This window comes from Chiloscyllium plagiosum, chromosome 1 (assembly GCF_004010195.1).
Source record: "Chiloscyllium plagiosum isolate BGI_BamShark_2017 chromosome 1, ASM401019v2, whole genome shotgun sequence".
In the NCBI taxonomy this organism is placed as follows: Eukaryota; Metazoa; Chordata; class Chondrichthyes; order Orectolobiformes; family Hemiscylliidae; genus Chiloscyllium; species Chiloscyllium plagiosum.
This window is the reverse complement of record NC_057710.1, coordinates 91447212-91461923: the sequence shown is the minus strand read 5'-3', so window position 1 is coordinate 91461923 and position 14712 is coordinate 91447212. Positions and strand designations below refer to the sequence as shown.

The 14712-nt window shown below is 36.8% G+C and overlaps 1 protein-coding gene across 7 annotated transcripts in view; it reads right to left on the bottom strand.

Moving 5' to 3' along the window:
* gabra2a (gamma-aminobutyric acid type A receptor subunit alpha2a) overlaps window positions 1-14712 on the bottom strand; it is a 254455-nt gene that overhangs the window by 235935 nt on the left and 3808 nt on the right. For 2 of the 7 annotated variants that reach the window (XM_043691775.1, XM_043691784.1), the window contains exon 2: window positions 13501-13588. In XM_043691775.1, coding sequence (XP_043547710.1) covers window positions 13501-13580 — 80 coding nt within the window. In that variant the 5' untranslated portion in view covers window positions 13581-13588. The other 5 variants (XM_043691800.1, XM_043691756.1, XM_043691810.1 and 2 more) reach the window with 5 other exon arrangements.

The window sequence follows — 14712 nt, the reverse complement described above, 5'->3', positions numbered from 1 at the left end:
TATGAGCTAGATGCTTCATGAGTGGGAAGACAATTCGTACCTGGACAGGTAAAGATTTCATAGAGAGTCAGAGGGGCAGTCCTATGTCGAGGTTTAGCCAGAGAGTAAACGGACAGTGGAGGCTCTCCGAGTGAAGTTGAAATCCCTGATAGACAAGGGGAAAACTTCTTGTAAAAGAAGGCAAAAACAGGCTGGTAAACTAGATGAAATCTTTGTACTTACAAATTCAGAAGAGGTGTCTCTGCCAGAGACAGCAAACACCATGAGGCACAGCTATAGAAAGGAAAATAAAGGGCTACAAAAGCAACTTAAAACAAAGCTACAGATCCTAGAACAAGCAAACCAGAATTAAAGTGATAAAGGGCAAATGTGAAACTGAAGCAGGTAAGGTGTAACAGAATAAACATTTTGGAGGCTTCTGAGGATGAAAAGGTTAGAGATCCATTACTTACAGCCACGTGAAAGGTGGCAAGCATTTATTTAAATTACAGGCTGCAAGTTTCAACCAAGAACGAGTCTGTAAAAGCAGTGAGGTTGGTTTGTGATACAAGTGAAAGAGAGGGAATTATCTAGGTAACATCGGCTAAAGAAATCAGATTCATTTCATAAAGGTGCTAAGAGCAGAATTTGTTCTCCAGAGCCATTGGAAAAACAGAAATTGGTTTATTGAGGCCACACATTGCAGAATGTATCTAAAAACAAAACAAATTTGAAAAAGACAGAAATATTTCATTTTAGCCATGCAAGACAGAAACCATTCATCTTAGCCACATAAGCATAGGAAAAGCTTCTGATACAACAGAAAAAAGCAGCTGTAATTCAATACTCTGAATTAAATGCCTTTGAACCAAAAATAAATATTCACTTTAGGAAGTCACAACAGCTGAAACTATAATTTCCAAGAAGATTTAATTTCAGAGACGGAGCAAACAGAACACAGAATATGACATCTTGGAGAAAACAATTCACAAGATGCAGAAATGCATCCAAAATAAATACTGAAATCAGAAACCTAACACGTAAATTCACATTTGCAAACAAAACAAAGACAGAAGTTGCCAGAAAAGCTCAGCAGGTCTGACAGCAACTGTGAAGAGAAATCAGAGTTAATGTTTCGTGTCCAGTGACCCTTCCTCAGTTCTGAAAAGCGATGGTAGCAGCAAATGTTTCCAAGATGAACTGTGTTGAGGCTTGCAGCACCAGCCCATTCAAGCAGTAGGATCTTTTAAATTGCAAATTAGGATTCTACAATATATGTACTAGTTCATACTCACACTATAGCAGGAGGATCACTTGTTAGTTATTTTACATAGCTCGGATGAGTCGGTGTTCTCACAGTTTTATTACAATATCCCTGGGGCCACCAGGTTTACCTTCTGTGCAGGAATGGATTCCTCCCAAACTATTTCTTTCATATTCACATCATCCTTTGGGATGCATGATATTGTATCAAGCCAGAGCAGATGGATTACCCCAAGGTACTTGTTCTTTGATGCAGGGGGTATTAATGCAGTCTGGCCTTCAAAATGGACCATGCCACTGTGGGTTTGATCAGACTGTTGTCCAGTGCACTCTGCCAGTCAATTCTTGATCACTGTTTCATAAGAAGTTCTAGCATCTGAGAATCATGCTGACTATTTCAACACAATAGCTCTTCTGGGGCAGGAGATATAACTGTACTTACATAAATCTCAATTATTACCTATGCTGCAAAATGTAAACTGTATATTAAAAGTTGAAATGAACGTCATATGTTTATATTGGCTTATTTGGTGCAAAAGCTACTTAGTTGTTAAATTAACACATTGCGCAGTAATTTATATATTGTCAGTTGTCAAATGATTCAAGTTTGATGTCTACTCAGGATAGCTTATCATAGGTTTTCATGTGAACAGGTCAGCTCTTTGGACTCATGGGGAAGGACATCCCACAAGGTAGTGGAATCTAGAGTGCAGAACTTTCTTCCTTTTACTTTCTTCTCAGCCACCTCTTTGCCTCATTATTAAAAGGTGATTGGACTCAAAATATGATGTAGCATGTAGCACACTGGTAGCAAACTCCTCCCAGACAGTCATCTGTAAAACTCTGTTATCTCACTTTTTAGATTAGAATCAATCTAAACATCAGGTCATAGACAGAGAACACAGGGGGCTAACACCTTCAACATATTGTCTAGCTATCACCATTGTTAACAGCTAACCCAAGAGTGCAACTTTTTAAAAAAATGATTCGGAAATGCCGGTGTTGGACTGGGGTGTACAAAGTTAAAAATCACACAACACCAGGTTAAAGTCCAACAGGTTTAATTGGAAGCACACTAGCTTTCGGAGTGACGCTCCTTCATCAGGTGTTAACCTGTTGGACTGTAACCTGGTGTTGTGTGATTTTTAACTTTGTACACCCCAGTCCAACACCGGCATCTCCAAATCAATATCAGTGCTACTATGCTTCAAGTTTCAGAGTGTCTTTGATGTGTTTTCTTTGTCAAATCCAGCCTAGGTGATTTTGCAGAGTTTTGCCTGAATGTTTATGGAGTTAGCTTCAAGAAAAAAAAACTACCATTTTCTTGGTGGTCCTCCCAGTGAATCCAGAGGATGCAGGGAAGCATTGCTGGTACTATTTTTAGTGTTATATTGTTTGTGCCATTGATATACAGTTCAGGGTTTGCTGCATTACATGTTGAAAAATTAAGAAAACAATTCACTATCCTGAATGAAAAATATTTTTTGTTTCATACTGTTGAAAGAAAATGCTTCTGGACACCAATTATATATACTCTTAGGTCTTTTGACATTTACATTTCACACCTTGCTGTACTCTAATGAAAACTTAGTCTAACTGTATAGACATGAACTATTACACAAACAGAAAGCAATTACCAGCTGTGACAAAAAAATCATTTTTATTGATATGCATGATGTGCATTAAATCATGATTCAGTGAGCAGTGACAGTGGGCTCACACACCACCCATCATCTCTGAAGAATTATTAATCTATTCTATAAACGTCGACTAAATAAATCAGTTAACATTGATTAATCCTGAACTGTCAGTCAAACAGATTTAATGGATCCAATGTTACTCTGTTAACATAATCAGGAACTAGTTAAATAGAAATGCTTAAAAATTGCTAAGAAAAACAAGGAAGTGTTTTTATTTTTCTGCTATTCTAGCAGTCCTGCTTTCCTTTCCTATCCCAACATGTCTGTGATCCAAGCTTGATTGGAAACCATAAGATGAATGTTATAACATAGAGAGGCTGATCCACACATGATATTTCATCTATGATTGATTCTACCATTTTAAGACATTGTAGTTGTCTGAAATAAATCACTAATCACTGATAAATGTGTGCATGCAGTCATTGCAGTTCTACATGTGTAATTTAAAAACTCTGAAGCTGGTTGGTCCACTGACAACAATAAATACTCAGCTACAAATGTTATTCAAGTGATGGAAATGCTAAAAACAAAAATACAAACCTTCACCAAAACATTCTGGATCAACTACTAGCTGGATAAAATGGTCAGAATATACAGTCATAGAGATGTACAGCATGGAAACAGACCCTTCGGTCCATGCCGACCAGATATCCCAACCCAATCTAGTCCCACCTGCCAGCGCCCGGCCCATATCCCTCCAAACCCTTCCAATTCAATATACCCATCCAAATGCCTCTTAAATGTTGCAATTGTACCAGCCTCCACCACATCTTCTGGTAGCTCATTCCATACAGATACCACCCTCAGCATGAAAAAGTTGCCCCTTAGGTCTCTTTTATATCTTTCCCCTCTCACCCTAAACCTATGCTCTCTAGTTCTGGACTCCCCGACCCCAGGGAAAAGACCTTGTCTATTTATTCTATCCATGCCCCTCAATTTTGTAAACCTCTATAAGGTCTCCCCTCAGCCTCCGACGCTCCAGGGAAAACAGCTCCAGCCTGTTCAGCCTTTCCCTGTAGCTCAGATCCTCCAACCCTGGCAACATCTTTGTAAGTCTTTTCTGAACCCTTTCATGTTTCACAACATCTTTCCGATAGGAAGGAGACCAGAATTGTATGCAATATTCCAACAGTGGTCTAACATGCAACATGACCTCCCAACTCCTGTACTCAATACTCTGACCAATAAAGGAAAGCATACCAACACCTTCTTCACTATCCTATCTACCTGCAACTCAGTGGCACTCCACTGGTCACAGGCCTCCAGTCTGAAAAACAACCCTCCACCACCACCCTCTGTCTTCTACTTTTGAGCCAGTTCTGTATCCAAATGGCTAGTTCTCCCTGTATTCCATGAGATCTAATCTTGCTAATCAGTCTCCCATGGGCAACCTTGTCGAACGTCTTACTGAAGTCCATATAGATCACATCTACTGCTCTGCCCTCATTAATCCTCCAACAACTTGCCCACCACTGATGTTAGGCTCATCGATCTATAGTGCCCTGGCTTGTCTTTACCGCCCTTCTTAAACAATGGCACCACGTTTGCCAACCTCCAGTCTTCCGGCACCTCACCTGTGACTATTGTGATACAAATATCTCAGCAAGAGGCCCAGCAATCACTTCTCTAGCTTCCCACAGAGTTCTCGGGTACACCTGGTCAGGTCCTGGGGATTTATCCACCTTTAACCATTTCAAGCACTTCCTCCTCTGCAATCTGGACATTTCGCAAGATGTCACCAGCTATTTCCCTACAGTCTATATCTTCCATATCCTTTTCCACAGTAAATACTGATGCAAAATATTCATTTAGTAACTCCCCCATTTTCAAGTATGTTTTATAAATTTCTCAATAGCTTTGATAAAAAGAATACTAGAAATTTGAGTTAACCTAAGAATGAAAAAGCATGTTGAACAGTTGAACGTGCAATAAAATATAGGCTTACTACCTATAGTTTACTGCAAACTTCCACATTCTTTTTAATTATGAATAACTGCAGAATGTTTCCCTGTTAAGGTTTCCAGAGGTCTCTCTCGAACATCAACATTTGTTCCAGAGTCAACCAAAGCAGACAGGTAAACTCACTGAAATACACTGGCAAAATATCCTAGATTTACCCTTAGCTCACCAAAAACTAAAACGTCATTTGAAATAATTATCTTTCAATACATAATTCAAAAGACTGGAAGTTTGCAGTAAACTATAGGTAGTAAGCCTATATTTTATTGCACATTCAACTGCTCAACATGCTTTTTCATTCTTAGGTTAACTCAAAATTTCCAGTATTCTTTTTATCAAAGCTATTGAGAAATTTATAAAACATACTTGAAGAGACAATAATTAAATTTGGTTGCTTGGCAATGGTGTCACATTTTTCAATGGTATTTTTAATACAGCGCTGGCTTCTCAGAAGTATGTTGCAACTTTGATGTAATAATTTATTTTGAAAGCATTTAAAAATATTTTTAAATATCAATGATTAATTGTAGAACATTATGTAGTCATGTGGCACTCATTTCTCATAGTCATTAAAACATCAACCAATTATTTAAGAAAATCTCCAGAAAATAGATTCAAATCAGGACCTACTTTAAAGCGCTCACCAATTTCAATTCTTGTGTTTGCAAATTGTTTTCTATCACTTCATATTCTCTAGGATGAAAGAGTATTCTACTTGGTTTAGCCAGTCAGGATGTATGACAGTGAAAGTATGTCAGGCATTTCCAACAAAAGTGTTTCAAATGGACAATTTAACATGAGATTTTACCAAAACAACATAAAGACAGGGACTGATTATTTAGTGCTTTCAAAATCACCTTCCTTACTTAAAATAAAGCAGTGGTTTCAATAAAAGTTATACTTGAATCCTACTGGTGCTCAAAATGGCATCTAGAAAGTTTAAGCCAACAGAAAGGTAACCAGCAGGTTTGTCATTATTTGAGACAGTATTGCATGCATGTATCATTCTTCATTTAAATGTAATGAGTGAGTGAGTTAATCACTCAATGTGAAAACCTGTAGAAAGGTAAACTCGTTGAATAAATAAAATACTGCTCAGAAGAAAATGGATTCCACACAGATATCTAAAACATGTATCTGAACAAAAAAAAAAGTGTTTAATTAAAAATGTAAACATGTGAATTGCTAAAGCAAAAGGAAACTGAATAAAAATGGCACCTGGTGAATATCAGCAAATATTATCTGCATTAAACAAAAGAAATACACGCAAGCACACGCAGCTGCCAACAAAGATCCCGTGATCTTTGCAGCATGGCTTCATACATTCCCAACGGCAGTTCAAATCTGATGTCAGGTCAAGGAGCAACTTGACATGCAGCAGTGACATCAGCAAACAGGAAAGTATTCACAAAGAGAAAATCATGAAATGAAAAGCAAACAAAATCCTTCACAGTTAAAACTACATTTTCAGAATTTTTTGAAGCTAAAATAAAGATGAGCAAACTTTTAAAAAATGAATTTAAAATGTGAAATTCTGTTATCTTTATGGAAAACTTTGACATTCCACAAATATTAAATTAGCTTCTCAGGAAGCTACTGCGGGTGTTTAGTAGCTATTTTCAAAATCAGCATACCATTAAAAACCCAATTGTGGGTTGCACCACATACACTCTCAACAATCTGTCACTTTTTCAAGTGTTTTTAGTGAATTCAGTTGATAACTCCATTGATTGTAATCTGGGAATGATTCATTTGCAAACCCTCTTAGGAAACATAGAATTACAGACAGCAATTTCTGGATTTCCATGCTATTCTGGATTTCCATGAATTCCAGAAGTGTTGTCACTTCCACCAAGTAATACTGTTGAATATGACAATTTCATTATGTCATCATTACCACCATAATGGGAATTAGTTTTGATTGATATCAGCCATTATTAATAAGTATGATTTTTTTCCCCCCACTTGCCTAACAACTGATTTCAAAGTAATGAAAATTAGTTGTGATCTAGAACTGGCAGTAGATCCACTTTATGTCTAGCAGTGGCTGCAGTTCAAAAGGAGTTTATTCAGTATTGACATGTTTTGAGAACTCCGAATCTACTAAAAGTTATATATATTCAAGACCTTTTATCAAAGCAAAAATTAATCTGATCCTTTCAGAAATGTTTTCAGATTCTTCAAGGTGCTCAAAAATACAAGCAGATTTTTTTTAATTACATATGTTTCAGGAAACCATTTTTTCAATATCCTGTTGAGTTCATTATAAAAGAATAAGCTAAGACAAAAGTAAAAAAGGTGAAAGTAAAGCCTGTAGTCTACAAATACAGAGATAAATTGGAGATTAATAAAATGTACAAACTGCATTGCTATTTCAGTCTTTTCTTCCTTCATGCATGGAATGTGCCCTACTCAGGAGTAAAATGAGTAAACTGTACATTCCACCGAATAGCATTGAAAAATCTGGCAAAGTTTAAAAAAAAAGATAAAAGACCAGAAAATGGTACAATTGTTTGATTCATTTAATAAGAAAACAGATGAAGAGTAATGATATCTTTCAACTAGCTAACTTTTCTTTATACTGATGGAATTCTTAAATTATCTGTGCACAAGATGCAACAAAGTTCATTATTAAATTAGATTCCCTACAGTGTGGAAACAGGCCCTTCAGCCCAACAAGTCCACACCGATCCTCCGAAGAGTAACCCACCTAGACCCATTTTCCTCTAATGCACTTTACACTATGGGCAATTTAGCATGGCCAATTCACCTGACCTGCACATCTTTGTAACTGTGGGAGGAAACCCACGCAGACACAGGGAGAATGTGCAAACTCCACACAGACAGTCGTCCAAGGCGGGAATTGAGCCCAGGACCCTGCCGCTGTGAGGCAACAGCGCTAACCACTGAGCCATCGTGCCACCCATACAATAAAACTGAAGTGTCCATTATGGATTGTAAAATCCTACTGGAATCATTTGAAACAGTGAATTAACAAAGGTTTATTTTAGAAATAATTATTTGAAGAGAAAAAAGGCAATAAATTATCTGAACCCACTATCATAAAAAATTCTTTAAATGAATTAGTGATTTATGAATTTGTATTAGAATACATTTTATATTGTTAGGTGCTTGAGATTGCTCTATAGTCAGCATGGAAACACCGAGGAAGGAATCAGTGGACAAATGCAATCCCAAGCAGCAGCATGGTAGCTCAGTGGTTAGCACTGCTGCCTCACTGTGCCAGGGATCTGGATTTGATTCTAGCCTTGGGCAACTGTTTGTGTGGAGTTTGCATGTTCTCCCTGGATTTGCTCCAATTTCCTCCCACACCCAAAGATATACAGGTTAGGTGAATTGGCCATGCTAAATTGCCCATTGTGTTCAGGGACATTTAGATTAGGTGCATTAGTCAAGGGTAAATATAGAGTAGGGGAATGGGTCTGGGTGGGTCACTCTTCGGAGGTTCAGGCTGGACTTGTTGGGCCGAAGGGTCTGTTTCCGCACTGTAGGGATTCTAATCATGGCATTAATGATGAAAATGCATAACCAGAAACTAAACTCTGAAATATTGAAACACAGTAGTTCTATCAATAATATTAAAAACTTAATAATGTAATCAAAGCACATGAATTATATCTGTATTATAAAAATTGTTCAGTTTGTTTACATCTAAAAACACTATCAAAAATATTGTGTTAATCGACATGATTCCTAACAACCATGACTATTTAAAGTCATTTTTATTTGCTAACATTTCCGCATGTAGCTTTGCCTTATTAATATTACAAGCCCATTCTAGAGTCACACAATACTGACTCCGTCACGAATTAGAACTTCAAGAGGTTAAAAAAGCAACTATTTACTGAAACTACATAGAACTATTCGGACCAAACTATGCCTTGTGCACTTTTAGGATGTTCTCTGATTAAACAACCCATCCAAGTCCTGAAGGGTCTTTACTGTCCTCAAAACAGTACTGTTCCTCAAAGACTCCAATTCCTTCACAGATACGGACGACATAGAATGTGTGACATGCACTCTTGCTTGTCACATAAGAGTATCCATGATATTTTATCTGATCCTATACCAACAATTGGTCATCAAAGCCATCAATGTTTAATTGGAATCAGAGATTTTATGTACATTTCCTTTATAAAGTTATATGCCTTCATTATTTTCTGCAGTTGTTATATCTGTCAGCCTTTGATAGATACCTAATTTACGTTTGGAAGTGCACTTTTAATGATCTGCCCACTTCTGTTTACACTTTTCACAGTTCTGAATGAAGAAAATGTCCAGCCAGACTGCATGGAATAAAGTTACTGTGCATTTTTCTTTGGTCATTCTTGAAATTGCTGAACTGGCAAGTGTAAGGTTTAAATATATGGATCATCAGTGTATAAATTTTCAATATTCTACAGATGCACTGTGCAATCTGAATACATTCACTAGAAAGTACTGGATGCCTGTTAGTGAAGGATAGTTCCAGTACAGAAGCAGGCTGATTACCGAAGAATACCATTTGACCAGTGGCATCTGTGCCACAGCTCTGTGAGAACAACCCAATGTACCCCACTCCCCACTTACCCAGTAACTCTGCAATAGTTTTCTCTTCAGGTGCTTATGGAATAATAATCTAATTATGTAGTTTAGATTACATTATAAATTAAAAATTAAAATCAAGTGATTTATCACCATCATAGATTATTATAATTCACTATAGACATTCAACATTTACAGGCTAGCAAATCTTTGATTTATTTTAAGCAAATATCATTACTTTGCGACTATTTCATTTAATATTTTTTGTTTTTAAATTTGTACTACATGAGCACGACTGTAACTTTTGTAATGTAATAATGAAAACATGTGACATTTCAGGATGTGGTTATGGCTGGCAGGAATTAGAAGAGAAAACCCTGCAACATTTAGTTGTGAATTATATCCAGAGCTTTTTTTTTTAAGTGAACATGTCAAATGCAACTTTTTTGAACAAGGTTGGGAATGTTTGACTGGCATTTCAAAAATAGCATTTACTACTTCTCAATTTTTAGTTAGACCCACTCCTTTATGGTGACTCAATACACTGACCTCTATTTTTATTATACTGTTTTCTAGGACTTAGATCATATGACAAGTCCATATTTTTAAATGAAAACTACAAATCAATAGGCTTGTTTGTATCCCTATGGCACCTAATAGATCATGATATTTTTATATGTACTTTAAAATATTGACCCAATACTTTCAAACTTCCCTGAGATTTTTCATATCATGACAAACACAAAAAGAAATCAAATCATAGTCCTAGGGTGAGATTGTTATTAAATGCAATTATTTATGTTTGATATCAATTGCATCTATAACACATGTCCAAGTCACATTTGAAATATTAACACACTGATATTGCTGATGCCTATTTATTTTGACAAAAGAGCTCAAAATAATCTAATTATGTAAATAGTCACCAATGAATATAATCATGTTGACAAATGAGAATTTGCTTTGACTTTCAAGTCAAACCACCAAAGGAAATGATTTACTTCAAAATCAGATTGAAAGGAGGGCACTAGGTGTCATATAAATAGTATTAGTCTCTTCTCATTGCTCAATGACTTTCAATAATGGGCACATGGCTTCCAGAAAATACCGTTAACCAATATGTGTCCATAATTCTTTTTTGATACATGGTTACTAGTCATACCAGTGTCACATAAAGTTAAACCTGTACAGGTCAATAACTACTTTAACTGGTGTTTTACACTTTCACATTGTTCTTATTAAGCTGATTTTGTTAAAGGGTTCTTTGTATGTAAGATTCTAATTCTATGCTGAATCTTTTGCATGTAAAGAAAATAATGACTACCTAGTAAAATATTACAAAGCTGAATGTTTGTGGAATATTTCTAACGCATTATTTGGACTGACCATGTTGAATACACATTTTCTTAAAGGTGTAAGTAAAAGATCCACTCTAAAGGGAGTAAGTGTGTACTGCTTGGCATAGCATAACATGTTCCAAAAAAACAGGCTTGTTTCACCCACAGATTCAGGGGGTGGATGCCTTATGCCAGTCATGACTGACTACTGCAGAGTTTCACAAGACAAAATACTTGATTTTTACATTAAACACATTTTGATTACTGTTGTCAATTATTGTTATATTTTGTCTTATATTGACACTATTATGGTTAGTATTATAATTTGATTATGTAATTATATTCAAAAACATTTTGAAAAATTAATAATCTCAATCATATTGCTCATCATAGCAAAATAACATAACATTCAATACAACTGAAGCACTAACATATCACTTATTTAAAATAAATACGATAATTGCAAATAAAACCTCACAGCACAAACTTATCGTGATGCACATCTAACAGATTTAAATGTCACCAGTAATTCCGGCTGCTAATTGTGATATGCAAGTATATCAATAAGCCTGCCACTGTGAGAAATCTAGCATGATTCCTCTGCATCAGTTCTGACACAGCATCCCAAGCAAAGAATTAACTTGTCTTTCACATTCAGACATGGATTGACCTTCTATGCATTAAAAACGTTTTCTATTTTTATTTCACAATTCCACAACTGACGTGTGAATTATGTATATATAAGTAATAGTGAAAATATATGTGATTATAATTCATGACATATCTGACATTCTGAATTATACTTCTTCTGAAACAGTTATATTTGGATAACTAAAAAGAATGCCAATTAGCAATAATGATTACAAATATGATGTTAATTTTGTGAAAATATAATAAGTAGTCTAATTTTCTTTGCAGCAAATGTTCAGGATTAGATATATTCCACAGAGCCTCATAGACCACATGCACAGTTTCTATCAATATTTAGCTAAATTCAGAAAATTTCCCAAACTCCATAAATTAACTTAGTTTGGATCCCCAATTGAGAATTCATCCATTCATGAGATAACTGTACCAAATTCAGTCGTAATTAACTTGCAAATTCAAAAGATTTAAATGGAACAAATCATGGAAATATGAAATTATGGAAAACAAATATAAGTATAAATAAAACTGAATTGGCTTCACTGACAGTATTCATGGACTCCATTTGGGTTAATATGGGATATTCCTGCCTGATTGCCTTTCAAGAAAATGGTCAACCTGGTCCATTGATAGAAACATTCTCATTACGTTAAGTGAAAAATCAAGAAAAGTGCTATTCACATCTAAGGAAAATAGTATTTCTTAAAAGTTTATTGGAACCAACAATTTACTCTTAAAGGAACCACACCGACTTTGCTAAAAATTATACTCTTTCCACATAGTTCCATCTTTCCACAAGAATTTCTCCACTGGTAATTGTAAAGTAGTGATCTTGAAATTGTTTAATTTATATCGGGTTCATGAGGGAATTGGAGAGATCACATTAGCTCAGATTTTGATCCCTTTTTACTGATTTGACCTGCAGTGTTTGTAACTTTTTAAATTTACCTTATTAATTGACTTGACTAACTTTGCGTATCTAGGACCCATCTTGTCCAGGCTATGTGAGAACATCAACAATAACAGTCACTCCAGTACAATCTCAAAAGAGATTTCAATAAGCACTACATCTTCTAAAATACTAATGCACTGTTCCACTGATATATTCAAACAGTTTTCTCTTAAGTATTTTTTAAAACCCAGAATCAAACAGCCAGTTTTCAAAATTTTAACATTGACCCTGCTCATTCAAGCAGTAATAACAGGTTTCTTTGCTGAAGTTGTGTGCTGACACCACCTAGAGGTTTTAACTGAGTAGCAGGTTTTCATTTTTCTGATTGAGCCAAATTGGAAAAAAATGACAATTTTCATAAAACCATAGTTTTAATACATTGAAATATTTAGCAACCTCAGATCATTTTAATATTCTTTTTCTCCACTGACTTGAAATTGCCACAAGATTTATTCATACTTTGAAATTAGTAACATTTCAACATGGCAACTATAAGTAGAGATGTTAGCCTTGAAGCCTGTTTTCTTTATTCTGATGAAACATAAACAATTAAATCTACTGTCACTTACACACTAATACAGTACATTAGAACTAACAGTCCTATTTTAGCTTATGTATGATTTAGGCTTATTCTTATTTTTCATACAAATACATGCTGCATAACTGATCATTTCCTCTGTGCAATGAAGTGCAATTCACTCATTCAGAAAACTATACTCAACTCCTTACTTTTCAGATTTTAGTGTCATTTTGGATAACTCTGCCAACAGCTTTTATTTTAAGCATATTACAACTATTTAAAATAAGTGATGTTTAGCGCTAAACCTTGATTTGTTGTCATTTTTCAGTCCCTTTCCAATAGGCCAGTTAAACGCTGGACTCAGAAAATCCTACAGGTCCAGTAAACAGAAAATACATTTTAAAAACAAAGAAGTTATTTCAGCTTTTGTTTGAAGTTCTCATGGTGGACACACACAAGTATATTTCAGAGATTTAAGGTGGATAATTGCTTAAATTTGAAGTTGGGCATGTTCCCTCCTGGTTGGCACAACCAAAGTTTCTAAAAGGTTAGCAGGAAGCCATAGGTAGAAAATATTTAATATTCATACTCTCTACTCACCCTGCTAGCCAGGAGACAACCAACGCCAGACTAATAAGGGCTGAAGGCAGAAACTTGTTCATGGTCAGACTTCTCTTCATCGCTGCTCCTTTAAATAAAAAAGTTAAACAGCACAGCTAAAGAATAAAGGAAAACGGTCATTCTACATAAGCCTCTACAAGTGTCGGATTCGTGCTCGTTAGCTTTCACTGACTTCAGCACCTAATGCTAATTGATGTGAAAAAGCCCGTTTTACAATATGATCCACAAAGTACTGTAGCATTTTTCCCTCTTTATCGGCAAAATGATGCATTCGCGAAATTAGAAAACATTCATTTTAAAATCAGACGTATTCACGTTTGTATATATAGATATACGCATGCAGAAAATGATTTTTTCGAAGTATCTCTGTATTTTAAACAGCTAGTAGCCGTTGCAATATTAAAGACTTTTGAACAATTTGGATCCTGCATCGAAACATTTGCCTTATTGCAAATCTCAGAGCCCAGGTTTGCGAACCGTACACAGGGCGCGATGCAAGAGCTAAGAATGGTTGCAGTCTGCAGGTTATTTACCTCAAAAGATGAGCCAAAGTGTGCAAGGGTTGAGCGCACGGCGGAGGCTGAGATAGTTACCCCCAATCCCACCCCCCTCGCATCTTTTCGGGATTCCTCAGTGAGAGAAGCACAGAGTGTTAGCTGCCAGCGCTCGCAACTCTTACCTGGGCTCCCGAGGGAGGTGCGGGGGGGACTTGGGGGGAGGGGTGACTGGGGGTGGGGGGGAGGGAGGGAGGGATAGGGGCCGGGGGCTCCTGCTTAATTGCTGCGCTCCTGCACTCAGCCGCCTGCTGCTGGAGGAGAAGCAGCCTGCAGCCCGGAAAGTTGCCTTGCTCCGAGTGCGATGCTGCAGCGGCAGCGGGCGGCAGCCAAGTACGCGCACCAGGCCGGCTCGGGGCCGCGCTCACTCGGGGGCGCGCCTCTCTACACTGACACCACCTCCGGCACCGCTAATTTATGCTGAGCCATGGTGGCACCCGGGTGCTGACCGTCCCCTTCTCCATAACCTGGATCCAATTGCTGCAGGGGCGGCTCCCGGACACCGCTCCCGGGCCATTCGAAAGGCACACACTCCGGTTAAACACACACATACCCACTCTCTCCAGTTAGATACACATACACACACACACTCCAGTTAGATACACATACACACACACACACTCCAGTTAGATACACA